This window comes from Papio anubis, chromosome 20 (genome assembly GCF_008728515.1).
Source record: "Papio anubis isolate 15944 chromosome 20, Panubis1.0, whole genome shotgun sequence".
Lineage (NCBI taxonomy): Eukaryota > Metazoa > Chordata > Mammalia > Primates > Cercopithecidae > Papio > Papio anubis.
The window spans coordinates 46,862,187-46,873,591 of record NC_044995.1 but is presented as its reverse complement, the minus strand read 5'-3'; the positions used below and the strand labels follow the sequence as shown (position 1 = coordinate 46,873,591).

The window sequence follows — 11,405 nt, the reverse complement described above, 5'->3', positions numbered from 1 at the left end:
TTCCAACCCTTCGGGAGGCCAAGGTAGGTGGATTGCTTGACCTCAGGAGTTCTAGACCAGTCTGGGCAACATAGTGAGACCCCATTCCTATATATATTTTTTATATATATATATACACACACACACACATATATATATTTTAAGATAGCTGGGCATAGTGGTGGGCGCCTGTAATCCCAGCTACTTGGGAGGTTGGGACAGGAGAATCTCTTCAACCCGGGAGGCAGAGGTTACAGTGAGCTGAGATCATGCCACTGCACTCCAGTCTGGGTGACAGAGTAAGACTTCGTCTTAATAAATAAACAAACAAATCTCTTCCTCCATGCAGCTGTCTGTTCCAGACCCATGAGACACTGTCTCCATAAACTGGACAAGCACAGTGCAGCCCTGCTCCTTAGGTGAGTGACACAGCACGGTTCCACTGATGGAGTTCCCATTACCTTACCGCGGTGTTCGGCTTTCAGCCTGTCACCATGAAGGATTCGATGCATAGCCAAGCTCTGCTGCTAACAAGGAATTTCTTTTTTTTTTTTTTTTTTTTGGAGACGGAGTCTTTAACATCACCCAGGCTGGAGTGCAGTGGCGGATCTCCAGCTCACTGCAAGCTCCTCCTCTTTCCGGAGTTCATCCTGCCTCCAGCTCCCGGTAGCTGGGACTACAGGCACCGCCCGCCCGCCCGGCTAGTTTTTTTTTGTATTTAGTAGAGATGGGGTTTCACCGTGTTAGCCAGGTCACCGATCTCCTGACCTCGTGATCCGCCCGTCTCGGCCTCCCAAAGTGCTGGGATTACAGGCTTGAGCCACCGCGCCCGGCCTAACAAGGAATTTCAGTTGTGAGCTGTTGGAAGTCCGCTGCTAAACCCAGGCAGGTTGTGTGTATGTGTGTGCATGCGTGTGTGTGTTCTTTCCAGAAAGGTTTCAGCCCTAAGTTTCCCCCACCCACTACAAATCATCAGACTAAAAGGATTAAAAGAAAAAACAAGGCTGGCCCCAGTACTTTGGGAGGCAGATCACTTTGAGCTCAGGATTTTAAAAACTGCCTGGTCAAGATGGCAAGACACCGTCCCTATAAAAAATACAAAAACATTAGCTGGGCATGATGGCTTGTGCCTGTAGTCCCACTTACTTGGGAGGCTGAGGCCAGAGGATCACTTGAGCCATGGAGGCAGAGGCTGCAGTGAGCTGAGATCACACCACTGCACTCCAGCCTGGGTGACAGAGCGAAACCCTGTGTCAAAAGAAAAAAAAAAAAAAAAAAAAAAAACAGAAAAAGAAAACAAGGCTGGGCTCCGTGGCTCTTGTAATCTCAACACTTCTCAACACTTTGGGAGGCCAAGGTGGGAGGATCACTTGAGCCCAGGAGGTCGAGGTTGCAGTAAGCTGTGATTATACCACTGCATTCCTGCCTGGGTGACAGAGGAGCAAACAGCAAATTATTCCACAGATCCCACTAATCATGACATGAAATCTGTCACCTAAAGGACAAGATTCGATCACACGAATATCAGATTTTTCTTTTCTTTTTTTTTTTTTTTTGAGACATGGTCTTGCTCTGTCGCCCAGGCTGGAATCCACCCACCTTGGCATCCAAAAGTGCTGGGATTACAGGTGTGGGCCATCACGCTCAGCCTTGTATGTTTTTTTAAGCCCACTTTTTTTTTTTAAAGTGGAAATTTCCAAAGGATGGAGCAAGTGGATCAAGCAGGGCAGTCCATCCCTGCTGTTAGAAACGGAGCCCAGATGCCCCACACATTGCCAACCGGGTCTCCCTGGGTGTCTTGGCTGTTGGGACAATGTGAGGAGGTCCTTGGCTTGTCATGGTTCTCAGGGTGCAGAGTCTCAGGTAGAAAAGGAGGCGTCAGCCAGGTGAGGATCCAGCATGGAGGATGCTGCAATTTGGGCCCGGGGGGTCAGGCCAGGCCACACATGACAACCAGAGCTGAGTCCCTGGAGACCGGTAGACCTTCCTAGACCAGCGAGGACAGGACTACCCTCATCAGGTGGCTGGGGCCATCCTCTTTGGGTCAGTCTGATCAGGGCATGGTGCCCAGGCAGCCCCAGCACCCCCGCAGTGCTTGAAGATGGCAGTACCCTTCTGCTGTGTCTTGTCTGTTGCCCCCCGGAAGCCCCTCCCACTCAGGAGCCCCAGGACTTAGAAGGAACCTCAGGCAGGTGACATGTTACCATCTGGAATCGTTTAATGTGTCTACTTCTTCCACGCATAATTATAAAAGAATAAGAATCGACAAAAATATTTTCTTTCCATAATATGTAGAGGTGGTTTGTTTCTGTTTTTTTTTTTTTTTTTTTTCTTTTCTTTTTACTTTTTTTTTGCCCGCCCCGGCAGAGCTCTTGGCGGGGAGGGAAAGGGAGGAGGAAATATAACCCTGAGGTGGGGATGGTTCAGCTCCCAACCCCAGAACCCCCGGTGTGTACGGGCCAGGCAGACACATGTGGCCGGGCGGCTGGGCTGGGGAGGGAACAGCCGCCACTGACCAGCAGAGCGTAGAAGTTCGGTGCGTTTCAGTGCCTGCCTGAAAGCTTGGGGACAGGAGGGCTGTCCACAGGTGGTGCCCCCTGTGGGCCCTGGCTGCTCCTCATGTGGGGCCCGCATGACCCTCTGCTCGGGCTTGGGAAGAAATGGAGCCTACCAGGTGCTGGGTTGCAACCCCACTGCCTGGTGTGGACCCCGAGTCTCGATTTAGGCACCCCTTGCTTTCTGTCTTTTGTTTTTTATTTATTGTGAGACGGAGTTTCGCTTTTGTTGCCCAGGCTGGAGTGCAATGACACAATCTCGGCTCACCGTGACCTCAGCCTTCTAGGTTCAAGCGATTCTCCTGCCTCAGCCTCCCGAGTAGCTGGGATTACAGGCGTGAGCCACCACGCCCGGCTAATTTTTTGTATTTTTAGTAGAGACAGGGTTTCCCCATGTTGGTCAGGCTGGTCTTGAACTCCCGACCTCAGGTGATCCGCCCGCCTCAGCCTCCCAAAGTGCTGGGATTACAGACGTGAGCCACCGCGCCCGGCCTGTCTTTTAAATAATTATGAAAAATATCCCCTCAAACAAAACACAAACATGAAGTGGGGAAGGCTGGCAGGGGGGACAGGCAATTGCATGCTTGGGTGCTGGGGACGGTGGCTGGCCGGGCCAGGGGACCGAGAGGTCACAGGGAGCCCCGGGCGGAGGGCAGCCCGCTCCTCTGAGTCTCTTCTGGCCTCTCCAGTGCCCATCAGCGTGTGACCTCCTCCTCCCAGAAGGCAGGGAGAGGAGGGGCTGGCCCAAGACCACCATCTCTCTATCTCGGCAACCAAGAAGCAGCGGACATAAAACCCAGGAGCATTTTAAAAAGGATAAAAGGCGTCGGGGCGGTGAAGGCAGCGGCTCCTTGGAGCTGGCCAGCGCGGGGCGGGACAAGGTGCCTCATTGGGGCCCGCGGGCCACTCAGTCCCTTCTGCCTGGTCCCCGCGGAGGCTGCAGCCACTTGTGCTGTGATGTGGCGGCTCCCGGCGGGCAGGCTCAGAGGTATTCCTGTAGAAAGTGCAGCAACGTGACTTCATAGTGCTCGCCCGACTCGGGGCAGCGAATACTGTGTCTCTCGTTGGGGTAGATCTGTGGGAAGACAGGAGGCAGGGCTGGGGGACGTGGCCGGACCCCCCCTCGTCCTAGGCTCCTCCCTTATTCTGGCTCAGGGCATCCAGGAGTGCCCAGGTGCTCTGAGGCCCACGGATCTGGGTTTGAATCCCACCTCGGCTGTTGACTTGCAGTGTCACTCTGGGCCCCTCTCAAAAATGGGGTGAATCCGGACCTTACAGACTCTTTGGGAAGGTTTGGTAAGACAAAGTTTACAAACACCTTGCAGTGTGCGCTTGCACAGAGCAAAGATTTAGGAAGAAACCGTGTGCCTCTTTCCCCCAAACCTGCTGACGTGTGAGCAGCTCATCTCTGTGGAGGTGGCTGAGGCTTCAAGCCTCAGGAACATCTGGTGCCCTGGTCTCGCGCCATTTCCACTTTCCAAAAGGCATGTGACTAGCTCTGGGCCTTAGGACAGCTGTCTCTGAGGATTTGTGAAGTGTTTTCTGGGTCCTCTTAGCACCCAAGGGGGAATCAAGCCAAGAGGCAGGCAGGGAGACGACGGAACTCCCCAGGCTCCTGAGACCTGGCCCAGCCAACACCAGGCCCGGGGGTGGATCCACACAGTGGGTGCAGGTCCTGCCTCTGGCCACGAACGAGGGCTCTGGGGGCACTGATGGACAACCCCTATAGCTCCCCAGTGCCCCCTAGGGGTTGGTAGGACCAAGGCATGAAAATAACCCCAGGTTCTCCACAAAGAACTCTGGGACTGGTTGGCAGGAGGGGCAGGTGGCCCATCTACACCACCTCCTGCCAGTGAGATGGGTTTCTGAACCATACCCTCCTCTCCAGGCTCCTGGCCCCCACCCTTGCCCATCACCCTGGGAATGCACCAAGCCACCCACTGCTTTCCCCTCCTCTACTCTTGCCTTCTTTAATCCATCCCTGGATGAATCACGAGTTTGATGACACCATCCCCAACCTAGACCTCTGCAAGGACTTGCCAGTCTGACATCAAGACCAGCTTCCAGGTCCTGCTGCCCCAGACACCTCAAGGACCCACTCCTTCCCCAGCCCAGGCACTGGCACTCCCTGGGGCAGACTCTACTGCCTTTGCCACCAGCTATATGCGCATGTTGTGCCCATGCTTTTATACCACTCTGGGTCCCAGCTGCCTGGTTACTTTTTCCTCTTGGCCTAAGAGGGCAGAGAGAGGGTCTGTCTGGCTCCCCAGTGAGCTTCCAGACCAAGCCCAAGGCCCGGCATGTGACAAATGTGATTTGTGCACAAAGAGGGCCTGGGGCCGCCAGCCACCTGGTCTAGATGTTTTGGGGTCTTTGAAACAGAAGGTGAAGTGCATTCTATCTGTCCCACACAATGCCATGTGCCCATCCCACGGCCTGTCTCATCTCACGTTCCACTTCCTGTGGGAAGGCAGTGAGACAGGACTCGGGGCCCACCCTGCATGCTGAATGCTTTTCTTTTTTCTTTTTTTTTTTTGGAGATGGAGGTTTGCTCTGCTGCCCAGGCTGGAGTACAGTGGCGCGATCTCGGCTCACTGCAACCTCTGCCTCCCAGGTTCAAGCGATTCTCCTGTCTCAGCCTCCAGAGTAGCTGGGACTACAGGCGTGTGCCACCACACTCGACTAATTTTTGTATTTTTAGTAGAGACGGGGTTTTGCCATGTTGGCCAGGCTGGTCTCAAACTCCTGGTCTCAAGTGATCCACCCGCCTCGGCCTCCCAAAGTGCTGGAATTACAGGCGTGAACCACCACGCCCGGCCTGAATGCTTTTCTGACAGACTTTGGCCTGAGCAGCCTCCGAGGAGGCCGAGTTATCATGTCCGTTTCAAAGACGCAGAAACGAGGTGTAAGAGTAAATGCTATTGGCCGGGCGCGGTGGCTCAAGCCTGTAATCCCAGCACTTTGGGAGGCCGAGGCGGGTGGATCACGAGGTCAGGAGATCGAGACCATCCTGGCTAACATGGTGAAACCCCGTCTCTACTAAAAATACAAAAAACTAGCCGGGCGTGGTTGCGGGCGCCTGTAGTCCCAGCTACTCGGAGGCTGAGGCGGGAGAATGGCGTGAGCCCGGGAGGTGGAGCTTGCAGTGAGCCGAGATTGCGCCACTGCACTCCAGCCTGGGCGACAGGGCGAGACTCCGTCTCGGGAAAAAAAAAAAAAAAAAAAAAAAAAGGTAAATGCTATCCCAGCTACCTGGCCCCTGGGAGGGCAGTGGGCTCGGGTCTCAGGCTGGGAAGAGACATCTGAAGTTCTATTCCAGCCCTGCCTGACATCACCCCCGGGGCTGCTTGGGATGTAGGGTGTTGGTGGAGGGTACTGCCAAGAGATCAGCTCATCACACCACAAGGCGGCTCTGCCTCCCTCCTGCTCTGCAGCCCCATTTCCCGACTCTGTTGAAAGGCAACAGGGCGCTCCCCACCGGACAGAGCATGCCGAGGCGCCCAGGAAGCAGAAATTGTCTGCAGTCCACAGGTATAATAAAACCTGGCCCTCTTGCCTCCAAGATACCTCCCGAATCTCCTGCTGGAACAACTATGGACCACGTCCCACTGTCCCCCACAGGCCGTCCACAAAGCAGCCAGAGAAATGTGGGTCAAACGGCAAGCCGCCCCACTCTATACTCTGCTCACAGGGCCAGGACACCTCCCATCACCTTCAGATGGAAATCCAGCCGAAGCCCAACCCCCACCGAGGCCCCGCCCCTCTAGAGCAGAAGCCCCACCCTCCTCACTGAGGCCCCCCATCTCTACAGTGGAAGCTCCACCCTCCTCACCACTGAGGCCCTGGTCCCCGACCGAGCCCCACCCTCTTCACTACAGAGGCCCTTCCTCACACCAAGCCCAGCCATTTACTGCAGAAGCCCCACCCACCGCAACACTGAGGCCCCGTCCCTCTGCAGAAGCCCCACCCCCCTCGCCAGAGGCCCCGCCCACAACCCATGCCCACCCCTTAGCGCAGAAGCCCCGCCCACCTAGACTGAGCCCCACGTTGCTGCCGAGGCTCCACCCACTCCCCCCCTCCTCCCGCTCGGTCCCCCAAGCCTGGCTGGCTCCACTCACTCTAACACCCTTCACTGCTGCCTCCTCAAGGAATGCTTGGCCCCAGCCCCTTAGTAAGGAGCCTACTAGGGCCTTCAGCACCCAGCGGTTTCTTCTACGCAATTTCTCAGTTTCAAATAAAGACCGTCTGTGGGGCAATTTCGATAAGGGTTCCTCCCTCCATTAGGCCCGGAGCAGGGGTGGGTGTGGCAGCCCCCGACCCCGTGCTCCCAGCACCGAAGGCAGGCGGAACCCTGAGCTGTCAAGACAGGACTGATCCATCAATGGCCCCGGGAGCTGGGAGGGCGGAGGCATGGGGCAGTGGGGTGGGGGGCTGGGAGCCCCAGATCCCCCAGGGAACCCCTGATCACAGTGGGAAGCCACCCCGCCCCGCCCCACCCCCCACTTCCAGGGCTCTGTCGGCTCGGGGAGGGGCCGAAGCCCCCAAGGGCCACCCACCTGGAGCTGGTAAGGTTTCCCTGCTCGGATCAGTTGGGAGACGAGGAAGTTTGTGTGGAAAAAGTGCACGTTTTCGTCCAGGAAGCCATGGAGGATGAGCAGGCGGTTGGGCCTGGTAAACAGAGGGGTAAGGGTCTGAGGCCAGGGATTGTCTGCGGGGTAGGAAGGGAACTGATCACAAGGTCAGGAGTTTGAGACCAGTCTGGCCAACATGGTGAAACCCCGTCTCTACTAAAAATATATTTAAAAAAAATTAGCCAGGTATGGTGGCAGGTGCCTGAAATCCCAGCTACTTGGGAGGCTGAGGCAGGAGAACTGCCTGAGCCTGGGAGGCAGAGATTGCAGTGTGCTGAGATCGCGCCACTGCACTCCAGCCTGGGCGACAGATCAAGACTGCGTCTCCAAAAAAAAAAAAAGATTCAGTAGCGGTACACGCCTGTAGTCCAGCTACTCGGCTGGCTGACGTGGGAGGATCGCTTGAGCCCAGGAGGTGGAGACTACAGTGAGCTATGATCATACCACTGCACTCCAGCCTGGGTGACAGAGCAAGACCCCATCTCTAAATTAAATTGAAAAAACAAAATAAAAATAAAACCCCAGGCCGGGTGCAGTGCCTCATGCCTGTAATCCCAGTACTTTGGGAGGCCAAGCTGGGTAGATTGCTTGAGTCCAGGTGTTTGAGACCAGCTTGGGCAACATGGCAAAACCTTGTCTCTACAAAAATATTTAAAAGTTAGCCAGGCGTGGTGGTGCACACCTGTGGTCCAGCTGAGCCTAAGGCAGGAGGATCACCTGAACCCTGGGAGGGTGCAAAATGAGCTATGATTAAAAAAAAAAAAAAAAAATGCTGGGCACGGTGGCTCACACCTGTAATCCCAGCACTTTGGGAGGCCAAGGCAGGTGGATCACTTGAGGCCAGGAGTTCAAGACCAGCCTGGGCAACATGGTGAAACCCTGTCTCTACTAAAGATACAAAAATTAGCTGAGTGTGGTGGTGCACGCCTGTAATTCCAGCTACTCAGGAGGCTGAGGCATGAGAATTGCTTGAACCCGGGAGGTGGAGGTTGCAGTGAGCTGAGATTAAGCCATTGCACTCCAGCCCAAACAACAGAGTGAGACTCTCTCAACAAAACAAAACAAAAACCCACCTAGGTCTGCTGCTCTCTGTGGTCTGGAGTATGGCCTGGGCTACTGGTGAGGCCAACATGTGGCCTCACCAGAATCGGCTGCCCTAGCCCTTCCTGTCCGATATGGGAGCCAGTGGCCACACGTCGCTGTTGAAATTCCAGTTTACAGTCATCCAAATTAACTGAACTTATAAACCCATTGAGACAGAGCACAGATTGATGGCTGTCCCGGGACGGGGAGTGACTGCTAAGGAATGGGAGCAGGGTCTGACGCTGGAGTACTGGAAAGGTTCTGGAGCCAGGGAGCAGCCACACAACACTGCAAATGCACCGAGGGCTGCTTTCAGGTGACTTTTAGGTTCTGTGAACTTTACCACAATAAATTATTATTTTTTGAGACAGAGTCTCGCTCTGTTGCCGAGGCTGGAGTGCAGTGGGGTGATCTCAGCTCACTGCAACCTTACCCTTCCAGGTTCAAGCGATTCTCCTGCCTCGGCCTCCTGAGTAGCTGGGATTACAGGTGTGTGTCACCACACCTGGCTAATTTTTATACTTTTAGTAGAGACGGGTTTTCACCGTGTTGGTTAGGCTGGTCTTGAACTCCTGACCTCAAGCGATCCACCCACCTCAGCCTCCCAAAGTGCTGTGATTACAGATGCGAGCCACCGTGCCTGGCCTATTGTTATTATTATTGTTTTTGAGACAGTTTCTCTCTGTCGCCCAGGCTGGAGTGCAGTGGCGTGATGTTGGCTCACTACAAACTCCACCTGCCGGGTTCAAGCAATTCTCCTGCCTCAGCCTTCCGAGTAGCTGGCATTACAGGCATGTGCCACCACACCTGGCTAATTTTTTATTTTTTTTTGTAGAGCTGGGGTTTCACCATGTTGGCCAGGCTGGTCTCGAACTCCTACCTTAAGCGATCCTCCTGCCTTGGCCTCCCAAACTACCCAGGCAGATTCTTTTTTTTTTTTTGAGTCGGAGTCTTGCTCTGTTGCCCAGGCTGGAGTGCAGTGGCACTATCTTGACTCACTGCATGCTCCGCCTCCTGGGGTCATGCCATCCTCCTGCCTCATCCTCCCGTGTAGCCGGGACTACAGGCGCCCACCACCACGCCCGGCTAATTTTTTGTATTTTTAATAGAGATGGGGTTTCATTGTGTTAGCCAGGATGGTCTCAATCTCCTGACCTCGTGATCCACCTGCCTCGGCCTCCCAAAGTGTTGGGATTACAGGCGTGAGCCACCGCACCTGGCCCGTGCCCAGGCAGATTTTTAACCCTCCAGGTGACTGCATGGGACTCCAGGGAACATTTTCTGGAGATGTGCCAGAAAATGGGAACACTGTTTTCTCTCCATCAGAGAATAAGACCCATGTTAAAAGCACAAAATGGGACATCTGAGCTGGTCCCTGGCCCTGTGGACATCTATGTCCAGAAGCAAAAGACAGAGGCTGTGATGGGGCCCCGTGCAGGATGCAGCACAGGGGAGTGGGGGACGCCTGCCTGTGAAAAGCAGTGACTTGAATTCCCTCATCTTCCCCAGGGCAGGGCTGGGAGCCTCGTTCCCCAGACAAGCATCCCCAGGTGCCCCTTCCTGCAAGGTGCAGTGAGGAGAGAGGGTGGGCAGGAGGGGACTGTGAGGCACATGCAGGCAGACACCACCACAGGAGCGCAGGGCAGAGGTGGGAGCATGGCCTGAGGCTCCCGGGGTGGGGCTGGCTGGGGCAGGAGACACCTGATGGAGACAGCAGGTGCTGGGGTGCAGAAGCCCCAGGGAGGACCGCAGGGCAGGGCAGCGGCCTTACTCGTTAGGCAGCTTCTCCACGTGCAGGGCCACGGAACCCGCCTCATAGCCATGCTGGTTGTTCTCGGGGACGTCCATGTAGCGCTCAGTGTACCCTGTGTCATAGGCCATCCAGACGGTGACTGGGGCGCCCGCGATGGCCACCTGAGGGACACAGCAGACAGATGGGGGCAGAGGGAGAGAGAGAGAAACAGGCGTCGGGTCCTAGAGCCAGCATCAGCCGCTGTCCCGAGGCCGCCCTGGAGCCCGTGAGGAGCGTTCATGCACACGGGACTGGCAAGGGAGGGGCCCTCAGACCGCGTGGCCCCTGTGGACGGTGCGTGGCTCGGGGTTGGGCAGGGTGCCACAGGCGGGCAGGTGCGGCCCCTCCCCGCCGCCGCAGAGGGCCGGGTCCCACTGCCCGTCTGCCTCCTCCTCCTCCTCATCGCCGCCGCCCCGCAGTGCCCTGACTGCCGCCGGCCTGGGGCCCCCCCGCCGCTCTGCACACCATGCCCCACCTCTGCCCATCCGAGGCCGGGGTCCCGGGCTCAGCCTCCCACAGAGAGCTGCTGGCGGGGTTTTGTGCAGCCGGATGCCATCCTGCGGTCGGCGGTGGCGGGCAATGAGGAGGGGGGCTCGGCCCCGTGGGGCTGCTGCGGGGAGAAACAGCCACGTGGCAAGGCCCCTGCCGAGGCGCCTCCCCGGGGGGTGGGCTCCGGGTGGCGCGGGCGGTGGGCAAACGCGGCGTAGTTGGGGAAGGGGGCGGGGAGGGGCGCGGCTGAGGCCGGCCAGGGGTGGGACTCACCTTGAACACCTGGGGCTTGTGGATTAGCCCCATGAGCGAGAGGAAGCCCCCGTAGGACCAGCCATGGATGGCAACTCGGCTCAGGTCGATGAAGCCATACTTCTCCGCCACGAACTGCAGGCCCTCCACCTGGTCCTCGATCTCCACCTGGCCCTGAGGGATGAAGCCGGGCACCTCTCAGTGGCCTCCTCCCAGTGTGCCCCTCTCCTGCAGTGACAACTCTGCTCCTTTCAGGGCATCTCTCCTTGTTGGATGAAAAGTGGCTCACTGGAAACCCCCTGTCCCTCCAGGCCTTGCCAACCCTGCCCGCTATCTGGGTGGCTGGACAGATCCAGCAGCCACCCTGCTCTGCCACCTCCCAGGTGAGTGGCTCTGGGAGCCACATCCCCTCTCAGGGCCTCAGTTTGCCCATCCCTAATACAGGGACATTAACAGGAAGAGGACCCATTTTCCAGAGGGCACGAGGAAGAAAAAGACAGGGGTGCCCAGGCATGTGCAAGGGCACAAAGAATGGCTGGTGCCGTCACCGTCGTCACTACCAGCCACATCCCCACCACCGCCACTGCCACGGTTTCAATGCTGGTGTCCCCTCTGAAGTCCGTG

General features: G+C 56.6%; 1 protein-coding gene across 3 annotated transcripts in view; it reads right to left on the bottom strand.

Annotated features, from left to right (window-relative positions):
- Positions 1-2,175: 2,175 nt before the first annotated feature.
- DPP9 (dipeptidyl peptidase 9) overlaps positions 2,176-11,405 on the bottom strand; it is a 52,062-nt gene continuing 42,832 nt past the window's right edge. The window contains exons 19-23 of one of the 3 annotated variants that reach the window (XR_004180416.1): positions 10,803-10,955; positions 10,516-10,650; positions 10,020-10,162; positions 7,091-7,202; positions 2,183-3,609 (exon numbers count right to left, since the gene is read on the bottom strand). Coding sequence is in view for 2 of the 3 variants with exons in the window: in XM_021930553.2 (XP_021786245.1) it covers positions 3,517-3,609; positions 7,091-7,202; positions 10,020-10,162; positions 10,803-10,955 (501 nt within the window). In the remaining variant the exon portion in view is untranslated. Of the gene's footprint in view, positions 3,610-7,090; positions 7,203-10,019; positions 10,163-10,515; positions 10,651-10,802; positions 10,956-11,405 lie in introns of all 3 variants that reach the window. The other 2 variants (XM_021930553.2, XM_003914702.5) reach the window with 2 other exon arrangements.